Source organism: Bombus terrestris, chromosome 11 (genome assembly GCF_910591885.1).
Source record: "Bombus terrestris chromosome 11, iyBomTerr1.2, whole genome shotgun sequence".
NCBI classification, from domain to species: Eukaryota; Metazoa; Arthropoda; class Insecta; order Hymenoptera; family Apidae; genus Bombus; species Bombus terrestris.
In genome coordinates, this window is record NC_063279.1 from 2,568,011 (window position 1) to 2,590,311 (window position 22,301).

At 29.7% G+C, this 22,301-nt stretch overlaps 5 protein-coding genes and 3 long non-coding RNA genes across 12 annotated transcripts; 4 read left to right on the forward strand and 4 right to left on the reverse strand.

The window, feature by feature from the left end:
- The first annotated feature begins 197 nt into the window (after positions 1-197).
- LOC100647700 (transmembrane protein 64) lies at positions 198-3,363 on the forward strand. 2 transcript variants are annotated; one of them, XM_012313182.3, is made up of 4 exons: positions 198-473; positions 1,019-1,611; positions 1,692-1,853; positions 1,936-3,363. In XM_012313182.3, the coding sequence occupies exons 2-4, from the start codon at positions 1,081-1,083 to the stop codon at positions 2,098-2,100; spliced, it is 858 nt and encodes a 285-aa protein (XP_012168572.1). In that variant the 5' UTR covers positions 198-473; positions 1,019-1,080; the 3' UTR covers positions 2,101-3,363. The 2 variants fall into 2 exon arrangements, with proteins under 2 accessions (XP_012168572.1, XP_003398773.1); XM_003398725.4 differs by having other exon boundaries at positions 199-461.
- LOC100645336 (alanine--glyoxylate aminotransferase 2, mitochondrial) lies at positions 2,942-5,956 on the reverse strand. 2 transcript variants are annotated; one of them, XM_012313183.3, is made up of 8 exons: positions 5,580-5,956; positions 5,303-5,391; positions 5,030-5,214; positions 4,626-4,941; positions 4,321-4,524; positions 3,928-4,242; positions 3,558-3,809; positions 2,942-3,487 (listed from the first exon to the last, which is right to left on the reverse strand). In XM_012313183.3, the coding sequence occupies exons 1-8, from the start codon at positions 5,647-5,649 to the stop codon at positions 3,371-3,373; spliced, it is 1,548 nt and encodes a 515-aa protein (XP_012168573.2). In that variant the 5' UTR covers positions 5,650-5,956; the 3' UTR covers positions 2,942-3,370. The 2 variants fall into 2 exon arrangements, with proteins under 2 accessions (XP_012168573.2, XP_020721197.2); XM_020865538.2 differs by having other exon boundaries at positions 3,553-3,809.
- A 133-nt stretch (positions 5,957-6,089) lies between these two features.
- On the reverse strand, positions 6,090-8,144 carry LOC100647935 (evolutionarily conserved signaling intermediate in Toll pathway, mitochondrial). Its single transcript, XM_003398727.4, has 2 exons — positions 6,576-8,144; positions 6,090-6,503 (listed from the first exon to the last, which is right to left on the reverse strand). Exons 1-2 carry the CDS (start codon positions 7,444-7,446, stop codon positions 6,214-6,216), a joined length of 1,161 nt encoding a protein of 386 aa, XP_003398775.2. The 5' UTR covers positions 7,447-8,144; the 3' UTR covers positions 6,090-6,213.
- A 30-nt stretch (positions 8,145-8,174) lies between these two features.
- On the forward strand, positions 8,175-11,594 carry LOC100644183 (chondroitin sulfate synthase 2). Of its 2 annotated transcripts, none has more exons than XM_020865537.2 (6): positions 8,175-9,449; positions 9,526-9,833; positions 9,907-10,497; positions 10,571-10,846; positions 10,913-11,096; positions 11,171-11,594. In XM_020865537.2, exons 1-6 carry the CDS (start codon positions 8,759-8,761, stop codon positions 11,479-11,481), a joined length of 2,361 nt encoding a protein of 786 aa, XP_020721196.1. In that variant the 5' UTR covers positions 8,175-8,758; the 3' UTR covers positions 11,482-11,594. The 2 variants fall into 2 exon arrangements, with proteins under 2 accessions (XP_020721196.1, XP_003398747.1); XM_003398699.4 differs by having other exon boundaries at positions 8,176-9,425.
- Positions 11,595-11,641: 47 nt separating this feature from the next.
- LOC100646267 (ell-associated factor Eaf) lies at positions 11,642-15,583 on the reverse strand. 2 transcript variants are annotated; one of them, XM_003398713.4, is made up of 6 exons: positions 15,418-15,583; positions 14,946-15,311; positions 14,551-14,782; positions 14,045-14,278; positions 12,493-12,785; positions 11,642-12,395 (listed from the first exon to the last, which is right to left on the reverse strand). In XM_003398713.4, the coding sequence occupies exons 2-6, from the start codon at positions 15,154-15,156 to the stop codon at positions 12,301-12,303; spliced, it is 1,065 nt and encodes a 354-aa protein (XP_003398761.1). In that variant the 5' UTR covers positions 15,157-15,311; positions 15,418-15,583; the 3' UTR covers positions 11,642-12,300. The 2 variants fall into 2 exon arrangements, with proteins under 2 accessions (XP_003398761.1, XP_012168570.1); XM_012313180.3 differs by having other exon boundaries at positions 15,399-15,583.
- Positions 15,584-15,813: 230 nt separating this feature from the next.
- On the forward strand, positions 15,814-16,314 carry LOC125386029. Its single transcript, XR_007225847.1, has 2 exons — positions 15,814-16,084; positions 16,189-16,314. It is a non-coding gene; the product is annotated as an uncharacterized LOC125386029 (long non-coding RNA).
- A 118-nt stretch (positions 16,315-16,432) lies between these two features.
- LOC110119695 lies at positions 16,433-17,924 on the reverse strand. The gene is made up of 2 exons (XR_007225846.1): positions 17,783-17,924; positions 16,433-17,697 (listed from the first exon to the last, which is right to left on the reverse strand). It is a non-coding gene; the product is annotated as an uncharacterized LOC110119695 (long non-coding RNA).
- A 485-nt stretch (positions 17,925-18,409) lies between these two features.
- Positions 18,410-20,373, forward strand: LOC110119697. Its single transcript, XR_002308193.2, has 2 exons — positions 18,410-18,564; positions 18,698-20,373. It is a non-coding gene; the product is annotated as an uncharacterized LOC110119697 (long non-coding RNA).
- The last annotated feature ends 1,928 nt before the right edge of the window (positions 20,374-22,301 follow it).

Genomic DNA, 22,301 nt, shown 5'->3' on the forward strand with positions numbered 1-22,301 from the left:
ATACCCGTTAATAGTTAATGATCAAAGTTTTAACATTTTAAGTTTTAATATAAATTTTCTTCAAATATATCTATAATTTTATAGATACCACATCTAGAGACTGAAAATTTTTTTATTAAAATTATGTTTTTAAGTATGATATTTAGAATTTTGTTAATTTAAATATTAGGTAATAGAATTGTTATGGGAATTTTTTTGATAAATCTGCGTGGTATTGGAAAATGAAATGTTCCTGCTTTCACACCAACAGTGTGTTTGACGTAAACGAAAATCATAAACGGATTTCAATTATTATGTTCTACGAGTTTATATTATTTATCTTTCTATCACAAAACTATTATATTTTTTGATAAGAATGATAACGAATGAAAGAAAAATCAAACATAAAACATAATATTGCTAATATCTGATGATAATAGGAAAAGTATAGAAAATTGCGATTTACGAAATTGTTTATTATGGTATGTGATGAGGTAAAAATAAATATTATTACGTGTTATTTTTTATTTGCATGCTTTTCTACAAATTTATGATTACAGTAATTTAAGACAATAATGTAGAGTTATTTCTGTTGTACCAGAAAGTTTCTTTCCCATATTATGCGTGCTTCTGAGGAAATTAGTTTTTATGTAAACAATATAAAAATATTTAATAAATACAAAATTGAATAGTTCTCTGTAGCCTCATTTATAATCATGGTACTATAATGATCACAACATTATAATCAAACATTTGTGTTTTATCCATAAATTAGTTGAAGTACATATTTAAGTATCATAAAATTTATAAAAAAATTATTGCATAAATGATTTATGTATAACATATATAACAATACATATATTTAAGGCAAATGAGTTGATATGTTTCTTTCTAATACCATCAAATACATTACCCTTTAATATAATATATATTTTACTGATATATTACTGAATATTACTGATTACCTAATATTTAACTGATAAGAAGCAAATGTATTATATGTATGTACCTAACATATCATTTGACATTTTTCAAACAGGTCATAGCAAAAGAATTGAATGATTTTTTCCTTATTCATAATGAGGAATAGACATATTGGACATGGATATAATTAATATAGAAGATGTGGAAACTGGTGTTCGTCCATCTAAGAACTCTACTTCGATACAGTGTAACTGTATCCACTCAAATTCAGTGTGCTACATTGTAGTAACAATTGCCACCCTGGCACTTTTGGGTGCAATTGTTTTTATCTGCAGAGACTATATTAAAGTGTTGCTTTATTGGATTGAACATCAGAACATATGGATTGTTACTGTAATATTCATTGCATTGTTCACAGTGGTCTCATTCCCTATTGTAATCGGTTATTTATTCCTTATCATTGCTAGTGGTTATTTATTTGGCATATTGAGAGGCATTGTCATGGTAGTTTTGTCTGCCAATTTAGGAATAGCTATAGCACATGTTACCCTTAGTGCATTGTCATCTAAATTACCTATTGGAGCTCTTTTACAAAATGATACTGCAAGAGCTATTCTCAGAGTTATATCTGGACCACAAGCTTTCAAGGTTGTGTTATTTGCAAGATTAACTCCCATTCCTTTCGGTCTACAAAATACCATTTTTGCGGTATGTACTTTCTTATTAATATTTAACAATATAGATAAAAAGTATGTTAAAAACTGTTAACAATATACACAAATATTTAGGTAAGCAATATGGGTGGTATTCGATACCACATAGCTAGTGCATTAGGTTTACTACCTGCTCAAATCATCAATATTTACCTGGGCAGTAGTTTAAGATCTATGCAAGATGTCCTTGAAGATAGATCAACAGCAGCAACTGGTTACATTGTTTTCTGTTTCCAGGTATATTTTTAGTATAAAAAAAATTGAGATTCAATTTTTTATGATATTGAAAGTGCAAATAATTTTTCCATTTTACTTTCAGATTCTAATAGGTATTTCACTGATGGTATATGTTGTACAAAAAGCACGTAGGGAACTTCAACTAGCATTATTAGAAGCTGATCTTGCCTCAATGGCTGAAACCTCTCATTACCTTCTTGATACATTACCAGATTCTAAAATCGTTCTAACAAATCTGATTGCTTAAAAATTAGAAATTTTATTTTTTAATTAGGTGCCTACATATTTCATATTTAACACTATTTTATTCACTTCGTTATGGACTAATTAATGAAAGAATGTTTAGTAGATTGGAGAAATTCAATTTATTATTCATTAATAACAGAGTTATACATGCATCTTTTCCACATAATATTACTCTGAAAGTACTGAATATTTTGTGATACAAGCAACAGTATAATGAATAATTGCTTTATTAAATATACTTTAGTGAGCATTTTTAGACAATAACATGAGCAAGTAGAGTATCACATTAATATTACATTTTTCTATTTATTTATTTTTTTTTTCTCAAACAAACAGATTTTGTGCCAAATTTTATTTTTTACATATTTGAAATCCCCATATATTGTTGTCTTCACATATTTAGAAAATTTGAGTGCATTTACATTTGTTGATATACAATAATTTTATGTAATGTTGGCAGCTTTGCATTTACTTTGGGTAGTATTTTTACATAATATAAAAAGTCTTCCAAAACGTGTATTAATTTGAATTTTACATGAAAGAATATATTGAAAAACTGATTAGAAAGAAAAGATTATAGAAGAAAAATGTACAATCAAACAAATATATGAAACATGGAGATTTTTAAGTATTAAGATCAAACGCAATAACTTATTTAATTCGTACAAGTTGCCTTATGTACTTGCATATGTGATTTTAAGTATTTAATTTCCGTAATTTACATGTAATATATAGAAAACTGCATTTTGCATGAAAATAACAGGGAACATTCAAATAACATTTAAATGCTATATGACGAATTATCAAGTAAATGTGATGCGCATTTTATTTTTCGAAGACTGACTGTTTAATAATTGAAGCTGCAGATAAAGATGTTGATTACAATTTCTGTCGTCCTTTTATTATATGTATGGATGAACATTACGATTCTTTTCAAACTGAATTTAAACATCTGCTTTTAATACATACATAGTTTTAGTTCAGATATCTATCAGCCCCACAGCGTTTGCGAATGTTCACGATAGGTAGATACTCGAACGTGTTAAATGGGTACCCGAGTGTACTTCATTAAAGGACAAATGGAGGAAACAAATATTTGTATATAATTATTAATTTTCACTGTTCATGCTTATCGTAAATGACCATGTACAGGAATAAACTTAAACACGATCAATTTGCATGAATAAAATGAAAGAACTACATATGTTGTACAAATGTAACATACATAATTATATCAAATAAAAGGACCTGAATTCACGTATTACATTTGTTTATCCTTTAATCTGCTTATATTTTTCTTGGTGTATTTCTAATGTTCTCTTAATAACTTCAAAAGTAAAATCTGCATCCATTTCCGTTACACATAAAGGTGGCTTTATTCGCAGCACCTATGTACATTGAACATCATAAATATTCATCTATTAAATTTTATAAATATTTAATCATCAGTTACCTTACATTTGCATGTAACCCTCCTTTACCAACAAGAACACCCATATTTTTGATATTCTCGAAAATCTCGAGCACGTATTCCGTTTGTAACGGCTTTTTCGTTTCGGAGTTCGAAATTAATTCAATTCCAATCATTAATCCCTTTCCTCTAACATCACCAACGATATTGGGAAATTCTAATAACAAAGTACTCAAGCGATCGATCAAATGTGTTCCGACTGTATATGCATTTTGTTGAAGATCTTCTTCTTTTATAATCTAAATTATTTTAATTCATCGTTATATATTATAATTAATTAATAATTGTAATAGTTTAAAAAATTATAAAGTAATTTTGGTAACATGTAAAAAAATATATAAAGTGAAATATATTTACATCTAATACCGTTGATCCCACGATGCACGCAAGTGGATTTCCTCCGAACGTGTTAAAGTGCAATGCTGAATTCAAACTTTCGGAAATCTCCCTACTTGTCACTACAGCTCCAAGAGGAAATCCGTTTCCTATTCCCTTTGCTAAAGTTACTATATCCGGTTCCACATCGTGGTTCTCGAAACCCCAAAAATGCTCTCCCGTCCTACCGAAACCAGTCTGAACTTCATCTGCTATACAAAGACCACCCTTTTCATGGATATAATTATATATTTTCTGAAGGAAATATTTGGGATATTGAACTGCACCTCCTATTCCCTAAAAGTTGCACAACCTTTGTAATTAGTAATTGCCAATAATTATAAATAAAAAGATTGTTAGTGAAGGACAGAATACCTGTATACTTTCAGCTATAAACGCTGCGACGCTGTGCGTACTTGCCAAACTAAAACGAAACGATTCATCGAATTTCTGAAAATATTTTTCAGAAGCTACACATTCATCATCCCCACAATCACATTCCCTTCCTATCACTTGCACAGGCGAATCTCTACATTTTGATCCACCCCAATTACCTTTGTATACATCTGGATATACCGTCTGAAATGGTTACACATTGATTATAGAATCATTTATTTCCGGTTCAGGCATTCAAATCAAAGTTCCAATAATAATTTCGGAAGGAATTTGTATATGTATACATGTAAATAGCCAGGTGGTTGTACAACGAATGGAAATTTCCATGTACTCATGGCCGTAGATGCTGAGGTTCCATAAGTTGCACCATGATATCCATTTTTTAGCGATACGATATTCTGGTTGCGCGTGTAGATCCTAGCCATTAAGAACGCCAATTCGTTTGCTTCCGATCCGCTATTTGTTAGATATACTACTTTCAATTTGTTTGAAAATTTAGTTGTTAACTTGGTTACATATTCATATAAATGGGTATGCATATAAACGGAAGATACGTGATTCAATTTAGACGCTTGTTCAGATATAGCAGCTGTTATTTTTCTGGAAAATATGCATCACTTAATTTCTTTTATTTATGAATCTTTTTTTATTGCATTTTTTATTAGTTTCTATTTTATGATGTTCTTACGGATGAGAGTGACCAACAGACACAGTAGCAACCCCACCGAACATATCCAAATATCGTTTACCACGATGATCCCACAACCATTGCCCTCGACCTTCGTGTATTAATAATGGTTCTTTGTAAAATTGCTTCAAAGAAGGAGATATGATCGATTCGTATGCCTTTTTAATTTCTTTATAATCTGTAATCTGTTTCAGAAGCAAATGTAATAGTAAAAATTTTTATGTATTTGTATTATGGAAAAAATAATTTCGATATGCAAACAAAAGATCTCACCCTGTAGGTAAAAGGTACGTATTCGCAATCAGGCATTTTTGAAACATCTGTCACCGTAGTGACGATATTTCTTGTTTGTATAGTGAACCCTAAGATAATAATGATATGTTATTCATCTTTTATGATTTAAAAAATTCGTCAATAGAAAAGCAATTACTGCAGCATGGAAATTTAAACCCATATAGCACATTTGAATATAATGAAAGATTTCTTCGGTAATAAAATAATTCAGTATTTAATAAATTAATTGAAATTTAATAAATAAAAAGATACTTACATTTTAAGTTTATAAAAGATGATAAAGTAGCAGAAGTTGTGGTGACTTGAACACACTTATTTATTAACATATTGCTACAAACTTTATTTTATAATTACCAAAGTATATGTTCTATTTTATTCTTTTGGAGGAAATTAACAATATAATTTAATTTCTATCTTTATTAAATTATATTAAAAATATTTATCTTTATTTGCACGAGTTTCCTATTGTATGTTTGAACTGTTTGAAAATCGAACACTAACTACGATTATTACGAATGTTACTCGATTATGTATGCATGAATTTAAAAGTCAAGCAAATTTATTTTCATATAAACATTCGTGTATAAAGTATGTATGAGGCACGTTCAGTTCTGTGTGTATGAAAAAGGTCAAAATATTTTAAGAATATTGATAGGTGAGAGTGTTCCATTGTGAGTACATATTTATAATGGATAACTGCGCTGAAATATTACTTTCAATTAAAATTGAATTCGTATTACTTCAATTTATATCCGCAAAACTATGCTAAGTTTAAGAAAATATAATCTTTTATTATACATTTTGAAGAAAACTTATATTAAAAATTATATAGTTGTTATTGTACAAACATGTTTATTAACAGTTTAAATTTATTTATACAAACTAATAAACTACTTTTTTGTTGCATCCACATTCTCAGATATTTGTTTTACATCAGGTTTTTCAGCATCTTTGATGTATAATTGTTCATTTGTAATTGATTTTAATTTAAATGTTACTGGTACTTTTTCTAAAATTGGATTTGTTTTTTGCAAGCATCTTATCCATGATAATAGGGAATCTTTAGAAGATGTACCTGTAGCACACATTGCATAATATACACCATCTTCCTGTTCATGAATAGTAACTGGTATTTTAAAGTTATGCTTTTCCCAAAATGGAATTTTCAATTTAGTTATATCTGAAAATGAAACAACAATTAATACTTTTATTATTTAATATGAAATATACAAGACTTTTTATTTTCTTTTACCATCATACTCTTCATAAATGATCTCCCTTTTTATTGCCTCTCCTTTTAATACAAAATAATCTATATAATATTTATCAACCCAAATTGCAAAAGGACCTTCGACAGTTAATGATTTATCAGTTGGTTGTACAGCAAGAAGTTCTTGTTGTGATTTACTCATGGTAGATACAATCCATGTATCGTCAATTGCATCAGGTACATCCTTTGTTCTATATACAGTAGTATTAGCTTGTACATCTATGCTCGATATTTTTGCTAATGCAAATTGGGCAAGTACTTTTGCATCTGTTGGTATAGGTTTTGGTAGTGGCCAAGGGTTTAGTTCAGCAAATTTTGGTAACCAATAAAACATACTGCAACATTTTTTCATAACTAAACCATTTGTACCAAAAGTATCTTTGATCATTTTTTGCATTTCATAATCAGGTATTATAAAATTACTTTCCATTTTGTTAAGTATTAATAGAGCTGTATCCTGATGTTTTGGATAATGATACATCATAAGTTGATATTTATTTTCTGGTATGTATCTTCCTTTTGGAAATATATCAAATAATGCCTTGTAAGTTTCTAAGTCTTTATTTACATCAAATTCATCCATATATTTTAAAGCAGTTGTTATGAATTGTAATTGTGCTTTTCTGGCATGGTCATCCCTTTTATATATACGTATAATTTCCAAAAAAGTTTTTTTTTCTTTTATTTGCACGTCAAAACGATAAGGTATAATGTCACTATCGGGATCATCTTTATTATATAAAATTTTATTGTTATGAAAATTGTTAGCGATTGTCAATTGTACACTTACATGTTTTTTAATTATTTGTGATTTATTTAATGAGACGAGTATGCTTCTCATTAATATATTCATGCTATTAGAAAAAATTTTATAATTTTTAATTTAAACACAATTCATAAATGTACAATTAAATATAAATATACGTCGTCAATGACTTTTCTGTATAACTCCCTCTTGAGAATTAATAAATTTTATAAAATAGATATGCAAATATACAAATAACATTCTACATAAATTTACTTTTATAAATTTTAGTACTAATTTATCAATCAGTATTTAATAATAGTACAATTTTATTACAATATTTTTCAATAATACATATCTATTAAATAAAAAAGAACAAGTGCCATTTGATGAAAGATTTAGCATGTCAATATATAGCCATCACAAGCTGGTATTTATTATCAGAGAGAGAATGAGAGCTTATAGTTCCGGATGTGTACGGACTAGTGCTACCCCCAGCGGCCAAATACTGAAGGTGTTACACTCTAGCATATACAAGAACCTGCAAAGTTTACAATGTGCCCAGTTCGTTTCCATACTAGCATATACAAGAATCTATTTAATTCCATCATAAACGAGGTATACTGTAATAAACTCCTGTAGCGTAAAACCACAATGAGTATATCATGTTTATGATGGAATTAAATAGGTCCTGTATATGTATATGTATATATAGAGTGGAACACTTTCAGCACTTAGCCACTGGGGGGAGTATTAGCCCGAGAACATCGGACTATAATTGTAAGCACTCTTGTTTTCTCTTTGCTATTCTCTATCCATACTCTAGTGAAATCTTTTAACCATAGTTTGACCAGAAAAGAAATTTCCTCTCTAGTTTAACATTCTTATAGAAGAAATTGATTGCAAAATTTGTTGAGAACCACTGTTATAAATGTAATAGAGAAATAATTATATGTGTGGTATTTAATATAATGGAGGATAAAATGTTTCAAATTTCAAATTATTGTCATATCACATTATATGTCATTTACCATTAAGGAACAAACGAGTTAAAACCTGTGATATTTAAAAATTACTATATAAGTATTACAATATCTTTAATGAATGATAAACCTGTACTCTTTCAATCTTATTTAATAAATATAATAGATAAATAATTAAAAACACATACACATAGTATTTTTGCAATAAATTAACGATGTGGCTGATGAATAATATACTAACAGGAAATTATTAAACTTTGCATAACTGCAGACTGTGTTACAGGTTATTAAAGATAATGAATATATATTTTTATATTTAATGCTCCAATGTAAAGGATGATTGCTTATAAAATTGAATATAACATAAAATCAGTAATATAAAACAAAATGATTTTTGTACAATAAATGTTAATATATTCATTGCATGTATATAGTATATGACCAAACATTATCAAAAAATGAATCCAGTGCTAAAAATATTTTTAACCCATTGTTGGGCAAATATACATTTAATAATTGGGATTAGCATGGGTCTAAGTTTCAGTATGATGTTAATACCAGTTAATGTAGATAATTCTAATGGGAGTACAGAGTATTCAATGCATTATTTAAATTACCAAGATGACTTGGACGAATATGAACCAAAAATAAATATTAACAGCAAACCTCAACAGGCACAAAAAGTTTCTAAAGCATTAGTACGCCCAAGATATTATTCTACAGAACTTGGAATCAGAGAGAAATTATTCATTGGAGTGATAACAAGTCAACAATACCTATATAGTAGAGACATAGCAATTAATAAAACTATTGCACACATTGTGGACAAAGTACGATATTTCATTTCTATACCTGAAGGAACAAAGCCTAATGTTACTCTTCCTGGTATAGTTGGATTTACAGATACCAGAAGCATTTTGAAACCATTTCATACTATGAAATATATAATAGATAATTATTTGGAAAATTATGATTACTATTTCTTAATCAAAGATGTAAGCTACATCAATGTTAAAAAATTAGTAAAATTCGTTACCAAGATTAGTGTAAGTCAAAATGTTCATGTGGGGGTTCTTGGAGACATTCCAACTTATTGTTCCTTGGGTAAACTTAGCATGTTTAAATATTGTTTGTTCATTTATTCACATGTTATAGTTTTTTTCCTTTAACATTTCACTAATAATAAATTTTTGCTAATTTTCAGATTCAGGAATCCTTCTAAGTAATTCGATAATACAAGAATTAAAGAACAATTTGGATTGGTGTGTAAAAAATGCTTATTCTGATTCGGACGATGTTAATTTTGGACGATGTATTGTTCATTCTACCTCGACACCTTGCTCTAATCACATACAGGGTCAGAAATTTCGGCATACCAAATTGAAACCAACATTTTTATTTGAGATGAATCTGAAGGAATTAGTTAAAAACAAAGAATTTCTAAGTTCACTTGTAATATATCCAATATATGACCACCTTCTTGCCTACAAATTGAACACTTATTTTGCGGCAGTGAGTGTGTTGAATGTATTAAAAATTAATTCAGTTGTAATATACATTTTATATAAATTTTTAATGATTTTAGACAAAGTCTGTGGAAATTCAAGAAAAGATTTCCAATATTCGGAAATCGATTTTAAATATGGCAATTTTAGGGCCTCCACAAGAACGCAATGTTTCATGGCCAATCGGTAATCAACCAGGAAATAAAGCTATTGGTCGTTTTGATATTTTACGATGGTCATATTTTAATCAAACTCACATATTCCTAAATACTGATTTTTCAACTGTACAAGAATTAAAAACCGATGCTAAATTTGACATAGATCGAACGATTAATATTACAGCTTCTAGTATAATCGCTGATTATCAATATACATTCAAATTTAATAAATTATTGAATGGATATCAAAGGTTTGATGCATCTCGAGGAATGAATTACATATTAGACTTGGAGTTTACCAATGTTAATACTGGTAAAATATTGAGGAAGAGGATTGAAGTGTGCAAACCGCTTGGAAAAGTTGAGATCTTGCCTGTTCCGTACGTAACAGAAAACACGAGAATAAATATAATACTAACCATAAATCCATCAAAGAAACGGGATGCGCTGAATTTTTTGGAGCACTATGCTATAGACTGTATGGAAAAGAAGTACAAAACCTTCCTTATGATGGTTAATATTTCTTTTGAATTAATTTTTTAAAATCTCTTTTATGTATTTTTTAACCTTGTTTATTTATATGTAGGTCCTTTTATATAATTTTGACTCTGCATCTAAAGGAAGGACAGATATATACTATGAGATTAAACAATATGCACTATCATTGGCTGATAAATATAAGAAACAGCAGTCAAAAATTACCTGGCTTTCTGTACGCTTACCGAATATTGTAACGTCCATTGAAGCAAATCAGTTGCTGAACATAGCTATTACAGATTTATGCATAAGAAAATTTTCACCCGAAAGTTTAATACTTCTCGTCGAAACTGGAATACAACTTCGGCTGGATTATTTAAATAGGGTATGTGTATTATTAATACTAACAAAAATCTCGTATATACAAATTAATTAAAAATTTGATATTTAGATCCGTATGAATACCATAAACCAATACCAAGTATTCAGTCCAATTCCTTTTATGGAATATCATCCTGATATAGCTCATATGAACGATATAAAACAAGCTGACACGGATATTAATCGCAATCATGGAAGATACGACGAATATAATTTCAATAATATCGCCTTTTATGTTAGAGACTATAACACCAGTATGTATATTTTTCTATTTATATGTATATTTTTGTATTATTAATTTCATATAATATATTACATTTTCTTGCAGTGAGAAAAACCACTGAGGCTAGCATTCCAATAATACACTCCGATCGAGATATTTCATCGATGCTAAACCTTTCACAGAATATTCCCGATACTTCTTTATACGAGATGTTTGTTTCTTTCAGTAATCTACATATTTTACGCGCAATAGAACCAGCTCTCAAAGTAAGGTATAAAAATGTTGATTGCTTTGATACAACTGATAATGTCAGCAATTTCTGTACACGGTCGAAGAATCATCATTTAGGTCGACGTAATCAACTTGCTAGATTAATACTAGATTATGAAACTTATAAAAATAGTTTACTAAGATAAATTGTAAGGGAAGTATTACCAAATAATACTACTATTTTGTTTGATGTAAAGGATATTAGAATATTTTACATGTTATGCATGTATATATATAATAAAATTCATATTATAATGAATACTTTATTAAATTTATATATTTTATTTAAATAAATAAGTTCGTAAATAATACAAGCGTTCAATTCTTTTATTTTTCGTAACGCATCACATAATTTTATATTTATAAAGAGGTATTAAGAGAAAATCAATAAGATGTGCTATATATGACATTTAGATATTTACGGCTACTTAAAAAAACAAATAATCAGATTGAAAGCTATAGAACCAAAAAAAAAACAGCCAGTTTCCTAAAAATTACATAAAATATTTTGGCAAGATTTCTACCTTTAAATTATATAAGAAAGTAAAGATCATATAATTACACCAAATATTAGTCAGTAGTAATTGTACAATCCCTAATACCTTATAAATAAACGTACATATGTTACCATTTGTATTCATTACATTCTTTTCATATATTTACTGCACAATAAGCAAAAGATTTTTGTTTCATATATACCATAACTTATTGTAATACATACTGAATATGTGGAGTATGCTTTCAGATTCGCTAGACACATACCCTGTGTGTGATATGGAATACAATAGTTTTTCTATTTTTTTGTAATCCTTCAATATATAACAGCAAATAAAGTGTTGTAAAAATAGATAATTTTTTGGCAGAAAAGACCTTTAGGAAATCTTCCATTGTCCTTGGAAAATATTCCGGTAGAAACGCGTTTATTAATATAAATATATTATAATTTGAACATATATTATCCTTAATCACTCAGATTCTGATTCTGATAATTGTAAATCATCATTTAGGAGATTATTTGATATAAGAAGTGGAGGAGATGGAGTTGTACTATTTACATCTCCTAAAAAGAAATATGTACAATGTAAAATAGATCAAAAAAGGAAATTTGCTTATATTCAAAAAGAAAACTTGTAAAAATAGTCATATTGAAAGCATACCATTAACTACTGTCGAAACTGGAACATCTTCAGTGTCTGAATCACTATCTTCTGAACTATCTGAACTTGAACTACTCGAACTACTATCACTCAGAGCACCTTCATCATTATTCATAATGACAGAAGCTTTCACATTGGGTAGAGTATTAGTTATGGATGACGACCTTGAAGGTGCAGTAGAATTGATAGTCGGGAATGTCCCAGATGATATTAAGGGACAGTCATCATTATCAGAACCAATCATTGGTAAGCTGGCTAAAGCAGATGATGCTCCTGAAGATTGCACTGGTGAACTAAAATTCCGTGTTTTTAGTAAGATTACAAAAAATCTGAATATATTTCTGAGACATTACTACATAATCAAGCTTTTAAAAACTTATTTTACATTCTTTAACACATTGACTGCCACGCGTGTTTTCAATGAAAACTCCTTCAGCCGATGCATGGTGCAGTACCAAGCATTCTTTGCTAGGTCTCACTCTCATCGATACTTTAGTAATGCGAGTCGCTCAAGTGGCGGTCTCAAGAATGATCTCTTGCGTCGTTTGTTCGCAACATTAAAACCACTAGCTATTGTTGAATATAATGAAAGAAAGTGTGGTGGCACACGACAAGCCCAAATATCACCACTCGACACTAACTAGTGTCGGACGACGGCAACGCAGTGGTTAACGTCTTAGGTTGCGAACGTTCGGAACCCGGGTTCGAATCCCGGCGACCGGAGTCCGATTTTACTTCCCCGCACCAAAAAACGGAGGAAAAATCAGCAGCACCCCGGCAGCGACACATCTACAGCCCCCAGTGACAATTACAGCGGACTAGGCCCAACTACTACACTATCACACACGTCCAATATATATATTACGCATAACGCACTACCACGGCCACCTCAAAAGTATTCCGACCAAATGATTTCTTATGCAACCACAATTAGAAAAGGAATCAAATGGTACCGAAAACTTGGCATTCAATTCCTTCTGAGAATTTCTGTTGTAAATGCTTTGGCGCTTTACAAAATTTCAACAAGGAAAGATATAAATATTAGAAGATTTAGAAAATTATTAGCTGCAAAATTATTAGGATTGTCTGAAAATACAAAAAGTCCTTGACTTCAACGGAGTCAGCGTAATATCGCCGTTCGGAAAAATGACTCCGGAAACATTAGACGCGCATGCAAACTATGTTATGCAAATAAAAAACGTCGAATGAACCGAACAAAGACACGAAAGAATTTAAAGAAAACAACAACTTATTGTCCAAATTGTTCCAATCAATCTCAGCTATGTATAGAATGTTTTAAAGTTTTGCATTCTAAATAATTTTTTTAATAAACCATTTTCGTATTACTTTTATAACAATTCAATGGTTTTATTATTTCCCCTGGAATATCTTTTCAAATACCTACAACGATCCTTCGCAAGTAGTCAAATAAGCGTCACCCGAATACGGGTGTCGTGGCAGTCAACGTGTTAAAAAGCATCATAAATTTCATTTTTTTCATCAAAGTTAATATTTATATTTGTACTTGAAGATATCAAAAAACGTTTTATACCTATTAGTTGAGGTAGAAGGTGGACTTTTGCTGTGATATGGTGATACTCGAAGAGGACTATATTGTTTTGGATGTAACTGAACACTAGGTTCTCTTTTCTTCCCACTTATAACCTTTGTTCTTCCAGTTGCCCTACCATGAGTAGGGCTCTTTTTGTTTTCTACTGGAGTTATAGGTCTATTACTAAGATTTCCTCCAGAAACTCCTAAATGTATTTGAGACTTTGGTTCTGTTCTAAAAGATGATATAACACGTTATAATCTAATATATTAGTTTGTCCGAAAAGTATCTTTCTTTTACAGACATGTCTTTTACAACTATGCATCTTTATATAAACATGAAACCTAATCTGTCGAACATTGTGATCTTTATTTTGATAGAACAAAATGGATCTTATATAATTTGATAAAATAATATAAAACTGAAAATGTTGTGCATCCATTATTTCCTTATAAAACGAAAGAAATTTTTTGGACAACCTAATATCTTATAAAAAAGTTACGTACCGAGTTTTTTTCACTTGAATATTTGCTGTTAATTTTTCTAGTGTAATTTCACCCGTGACATTATCTATTATCAAAACACATTCTTTGTAATATGGTTTCTGAGAGCCCTTGAAAACGGTGTGGGGAATTCCAGCACCATCTAAATGTGGAACAGTAACTGTCATCATGTTGTTTGTTCCAACATCGACTCTTGCCACCTTGGAAACATCAACACTTGCTGGTTTAAAATCATCTGAATAAAAAAACGCGTTATGTATATAATGTTTCTATTATTATCTATTTTCAATATTATTAACCACTGATATTTCTTACAGTATGTAAAAACACGAAAGAAAATTATAATCAAAATATTTATGGATATGTAGATTATAAATGAAAAAAATGTGCTGACTAACATTTCAAAGTGTGAAAGGCCGTTGATCTGTTACTGGTAAAAGTTGAACCCAGTTTGAGTTCTCGAATCTCAGGACCCAGACCAAGCCGCTCTGCCATGTCACGCCCGATACCTTGGAAGTTTGTTTCGGGAACAGATGTGACTGATTTCATTGGGTATGATTTTATTAATCTCCCTTTTGATAATATGAATAAAACAAGTGCTAAAGGCATACAGAATTTATGGTCGACTGAGATTAACTATTGTACGTTTTATTCGTTATCCTGCCAAAATATGGCAGAGACGCGCATTTGCGTCGGTAACAGCTGCGTAAACTCTTGCTTCGTTTTATCCTGTTACGATTAATTTGCTTGCACGTTCGTTCCTTCTGTCATTTGTAAGCAAAATAATTATTATTACAAATCCGAACAATTTATATGGTAAAGAAAAATCAAGCGAAAATACCACAACTCACTACAACACGATTCACTGACCTAATTCGTCTGAGTATCTGCGTTCATCAATATCCACATTTACTGCATTAATTTATTTAATAATTACTAAAACACACGTTACATCGTTGATTTCGAATTCTCGAATTCGAAGACTTGAATTCTCAACAGCAGCATTGTAGCAACGATTTAACCGAAAATTAACTTTCCACTGTATTATAGGAAATATAGATAGGCTACAAACTAAAATGTCTGACGGATGTGATGTATAAAGGAGAAGCATTGTGTATATCGGCATTTTATTAACATTTTTAGATCTTAAAACACATCTTAAAATATTTTATTCAGGAATGAAATTTGTTATTAACATTACAAATTTACATATACTTTATTAATACTATTAACCATTAATACTAGTAACTTTATAACATTCCTATACCACGATCATAAACTTCTACCATAGGCAAGGGGAGCCTATATATATTTTTGGAGGAGCATTGATTTGAGCATAAATCGGCAAAATTGTATGAAATTCAAAATTCAAACATCAATTTAATTTTTGTTTCTATTGTTGATTACGCTTACGTGATTACAACCAATCATCAATGCGGCCTCAAAGTATTGTTTTCCGCTCCGCGCTCTACATTTGATCGCATTTAATTTGATCGGGAATTTACCGCATCGCACAATATTTATGAATCCAAAAGAGGTAGATATAAATGTTTATTTATTTTCAGACATATATATATATATATAATACAAAAAGTAATATTATACATTCAATAAAATATATTATTTATACTTCATTTAAAGTGAAAACCATGAAAATTTCTACAAAACAAAGAGAATATTGGGTCAAATCAGTACTTGGAATATCATAATAATAACAAAATTCATCAATAAAAAATCTTTCAAATATATAGGAGATAATTAAACTAATAACATTGTAATTACTATTTCTCAAACCGACCAACATAATCATTAGCAATTGGAGAGTAATAGTTACATTCAAGAACAACTGATGCCTTCGTATTTGGTTTTCTTTTTGCCTTGGTTGTAGATGAAAAAATATTGGCAAAATGCTCAAAGAAAATATTGTGAGCCAAACTTTTTCAGTAATCCTATATCCTTGTAAGATACCAGCAGTGAATAATGCCATTGATATAACATCAACGATCATAGAGTACCAATTGTAGAAGATCCTTAAATACTTTGCTACACTGGTTGCTGATGTAAGAAATGGAGCTCCTGGAAACAATATTGCTAAAGATAATATGCTCTATACCTCACATACATATTATGAGTGCTGCTATTCGCTATGTTTTATAGCGTGAACTAGTTGTTTTTAAACATTGAAGTTGTAAATGTTTTTCTTTCTAGATCTAATGTTCTTAGAACAATTATGAAAAAGTCAAGTTTTCTGACTGTTTACCTACGTTTATATCAGTTTCCAGAAGTTTACAGGAAAAGACAAAAAAGATGTGAAAAGTAACAATTTTTAATTTTTGAATATGATATATAAATGAATAATCAATAATTTTGTTATGATATAAAAGTAAATGCACAGTTGGAACTTGTGAGAAATAATGTAATTAATGGATACTTTTAGCTCTTAACAAAAATAAATATTTCATTATCCATTTCATTTTCCATTTAATGAAATTTCTATGAAACAATTAATATTTAGATAATATTGTATATTTCAAAGCAAAACTAATTGATAATCACTATTTGAATTAGGGAATAGAAGTTTGTTATAAATGAGAAAAAGTTTAAATTTTATCCACATTATTTATACTTCTTTAAATTATTACAAAAATTTATATAATTTCTGGATGAAAGCTATAGTACATAATTGAATTTTATTATTATGTAAGTAATAAATATAGAAAAACAGAAAAAACGCTATTTATAATACTGTAATAAGCAAAATTAAGAAATTATAAGCATGCAAAACATAAATAAAGTTATCTATCTAACATACTAATTCTCATAATGTTCAACTATATACATACTTATGCAAACTATGTGGCAACTAAAGGGATATGTTATAGGATATTATGTATCTATTATAGGATGACACTTTTTGGGATCACTCTTTATATTTTACATTTCGTTTAAAAACAAGTGCATTGAATTATGTTATTATTTCCCACCTGTTCCAACAAAGTTGAAATTTTGATAAAATGATAAATTGAGAGTACTGTTTCTTCTTTTGGAGCTTTACACTTAAAAATTAAGTACAATACCCTTATGTAGTTTCATACCAACTAATCCTCTGCATGACCCCCACTAACAAATAAGACGTACTTTTAGGGGGCCCTGTACAGATAACAATGCTTTAAAAATATACTAGGCAAATATCAAGATGCAAAATATAGTCAATTATCAGAAGATACATTCTTACCAAACCTGAGTAATCCCAGTATGGAGTGTGAAAGTAGAATTTGAAAGGCATGAAATGACCAGGTGCTTGTTTTATCATACTTATTACTGAAAGTTCTCATGCAAGCAACTGTCACGAAGAATTTCGCTAAATGTGCTAGGATGCTGCTTGGACAGATCATGGCTACCTTTTATTCACACACACTGTACTTTTTGGCTTAATTAATTTAAGATCGCGTAATATGTTGAAGTTGACGAAAACTTCCATGCGATTACAATTAAAATACGTTGTTACGAACAAGTATCTTTATGTTTTATTGACAAGGTAAACACTAATTCTTTTACAATTTGTTTGATATTTGAGTGAGGTTATGTATTCTTGGATCTGTAATAAACAAACTTTATCTCTTAACGACTGATCTACATTCTACATTATGCGAGTTATATTTATGTTTCTGAATTTGCTCAACTTTGTTAAAACACAATACTCGGCATAGATAGCAGCACGAACATCGTATTCTCTTTAGATAGCTCAATATACATGTGTACATATATGTAGGTATCTTGTTTGTGTCTCCAAATGGTTTGCCACATATTTTAATTAACACAATACATCTGAAATTTAATAGATTTAGTACATTTAATTTAATAATTTAATTAGAAATTTGGATTGATTAGAAATTCGTCTTTCCAAATATTCTATTCAATTTTCAATATAAAATCTATACAAAAATATGATTGAAAATTGATGACTCTATCCTTGAGGGTTAATAAAGAAAGGTATCATACTCGTAACTCATGAAAGTAAGTATTAGTATAATGACATTTAAGCTTATATATATATGTATATTTTAACAATTTACAAATGACATATAAGAACATTATGTACATTTTACATATAACGTGAATAAAAAATGAGAATCATAAATATGATTAGAGGAATATCAGTGCAAATAGCTATAATTATACTTGCGTATGAAAGGAAGTATCAAGGATTGAATTGGCAAATAACTGTTGGCGTTGGATCAAGAAGTTTTTTAAGCAAACACAAGGAAAGAAGTTTTTGCGCAAGAAAGGAAAGAGGAAGGATATGCTAGAGGTTAACGTCTTTCCTTCGTTCAGAACGACAATATGACTAATAAGAATGAGTACATCACTGATACGTGTTGTCACTTCTACTAAAAATTTTGCAGCAGTACTGCAGTATTTTTACCCTTGACAACTTGTCGTGTAATCGCGCTAAACGTTCGTGCGCGGACGACGTGAAATCATTACACTACTCTAAACCTTATGCGAACTTCATACTATTGAAAATTTTTATTTTATTGTTTATATCAATGATTTACAAATAAGGTTTTTTAATGAATCGCAAAGATGTAATTCATTTAATCCACATTTTTTTATTTTTTAACATTCCAAATGAGAAATATTGATTTCGTATGCAACATATTTTTGTGTATGTGTGAACAAAATCATCCAAATATATTTCCTTAATTTATTAAACTTCTTATTTTTCCATTTCTTATAAATTTCTTATATATCTCGTAAAAGTACACGATAGTGATTAAACATGATATTTATAAATTATAACTGTTAATATTTGATTTAAAACGGTACATACTTCATTTATGAATCCCTAACTATTATTAAGTAAGTGCTGCCATCTATCGAGTGAAGATTCGAAGGTATTTGTCAGATCAAAATCGCTCTTATGACAAATACTAATTGACAAAGTTGCTAATTGCGTTTTACACTTATATCAAAATGATTGTACACACAAATTCTAATATCTTAAATGTATATTATTCTCATAAAAGCTATTTATTCACATATGTGATACTTTTGTTTAATTAAATAATCACATTTTCGATCTTATGGAATACACAAATTTCTAAAATTTACGAAAACTAAATACATAGTGCCAGTAATAATTCTTACTTAGTATATGACATTTAGTATTAAACGAAGATTTATTTTAGCTGTGTCAATGTATGTGTTTATTTTGGAATTAAAGAATAATCGATATGATAGCAAAAATCTTATTTACAAATAGCCATATTTATCTTTTGAATTACAAAAAAGTAGCAATATTATTTAACAAATATTACTTTTTAGTGCAGCGCATTAATAGGGAGATTAATCCTAATAACCGTCATGACAATCCTAGCACAATTTTCCAATGTGATTTTATTATCACTCTTTGGCAAACAACGTCACCAACCGTATGATGATGTATTTTGTCAAACGTTTTTACACGATAACGAAACCTTTACACCAACAGGACGGTTACACCTTGAAACAACGAAATAGCCTCTCGTATTCTCCTATGTTTACGGGATATTTTCTTATAATTAGATAACCATTCTCCCTTCCCCTGCACGCCTATGCAGGTAACTACTAAAAATAGAATTTTGCGATATTTTTACATTGGATGCTAGAAATGCTATTTTAAAATGTAACCGCATAACTCCTTGTGAAATGAACTATAATTTAATTTATAAACCGATATTGAGAAAAATTGTCGCGATTTATTACGATTTTCGACAAGGAAAAGATGGAAAGGATTCTCTTCTACAAATATTGTATAAGAAAATAAACTCTTTTAACGACTTTCATTTTTCTTATGTAATGACTTTCCGATTACCTTAATTTCCTGATATTTTCTAACTTTAATTTTCTCCTTATTTGCAGCGCTATTGCAAGATTTTAATTACATTCTACGTATTCAGAGTCTTATTTCCTTGTTTTGTCAGAGATCAGTCATTACCTAACGATCAAAATTACAACGCTGTTGCAACGAGGTTACGCGACGGAAGGAACGCGACGGGGAAATTACTGCTCTTGTTTTCCGTTTGCCAATGTCAACGATGCGTATCTATGTATTTGGGTTTTCTCCTTTTGCGTATACTGTATTGTTCATCACGATGCATTACTTAATACACCATAATTACATTATATACAAAGTCGAAAGAAAAAAGAGAGACTGTCCTTCGTATTATAATCCATTATTTCAATTTTATTACCAAAAAAAAAAAATTCTAACGAATATTGATAAATTCCTCAAGAAAAGTTTCCTTATGAAATATTTATGCAACACAGTGGGGTCGAAATTCTCCGAATAACTTTACATCCTAACCTTTTATATGCTTACGATCGTTACCAGTGCTATTATACAGAGCTATTGTTAAAGAAACGGATCTGAAAACATATACGTATATGTATGTAGAAGTTACAAGATATTTATTGGAAGCATACCCCTCACAAAAATTACCGAAGTACTTGTACAGCTTATTATTGAATATATTAATAAGTCACAGTATGTATTGAGATCACTTTTAGCACTAATTGTATGCTCAAGACTAGATATTATTTGTAACGTATACTAATGTTAGCACTAATTGTATGCTCAAGACTAGATATTATTTGTAACGTATACTAATGTTAGCACTAATTGTATGCTCAAGACTAGATATTATTTGTAACGTATACTAATGTTTTGCTAAGAGTATATTTGCAATAAACGTCTTGTAACTTTTATATACGTTTTCAGATTAATTTCAAATTTTATTAGTATAATCACGATAGTCGTGTCTCGTTACAGTGCTAACGAAATTTTAAAAAATTGTGTATATTGCACGTAATATACTCATAGAAAAAAATCTCTGCTAAGCTTCCGAATAGTTTTGCGAGTCACTATATGTATGACGTATGCAAGTTACTTACGTAGGATCGAGATCAAAGATACACAAGAAGCTAGTTATTAATAAAATTTGCAATTTAGGCGATAATTTAGACCTTTGACCACGGACGAACAGGTAGAATTGCAGGATACGAACTTCTGGAACATTTTAAAGCGTTTAAATTCATCGAGCTTGAGAAAGTATGGCAAAGAAGTTTATTATCATATTCTAAAACAACCTACAAACATTGAAACATGTTGTACACATCGATTCCTAGATTTCACGAAATTGCGTTAGAATTTAGCTTTGCGCATCAGTAAGGATGGTATATCGATTTATGCATCGATGCAAGCCATTTCCAAATCGATACGTCGGTGCGAGTTTTCACTAACCTGCATCATGAAACCTAGCAGTCGATGCGTGCGGTGCAATACCTATGTTTCAGCGTATGCTAGGTCGCTTTACCGCCATTATCAAATTAGCAGGAAAGGTCTGTTTTAGATTTCGTATTTTTTTAATTTCAAAATACAGATACAGGCGATTTTAGCAAAATTAATGTTGACTTCTAACGAGATATAATTTATTATATCTATTATATGATATAACAGGTTGGTAGTTTTAGTGTTAAAGAACTTTGTATTTTTCAACTTCGCGTCCCAAGTGCATCGTCATACTTTCGTCATAATACAAGATAGGAACGTCACGTAGTAGAGCTCCTAGAATCTAAAGATAGTCTCGTGTTAAAAAATGAATTGTTCCGGTATCATTCTTACCCTTTACGTATCCGTATAATATGATGACGACAGTGAGATTGCACGATTGATTGGTCTCTAGATATCACAAATACGAATGATGTCACAT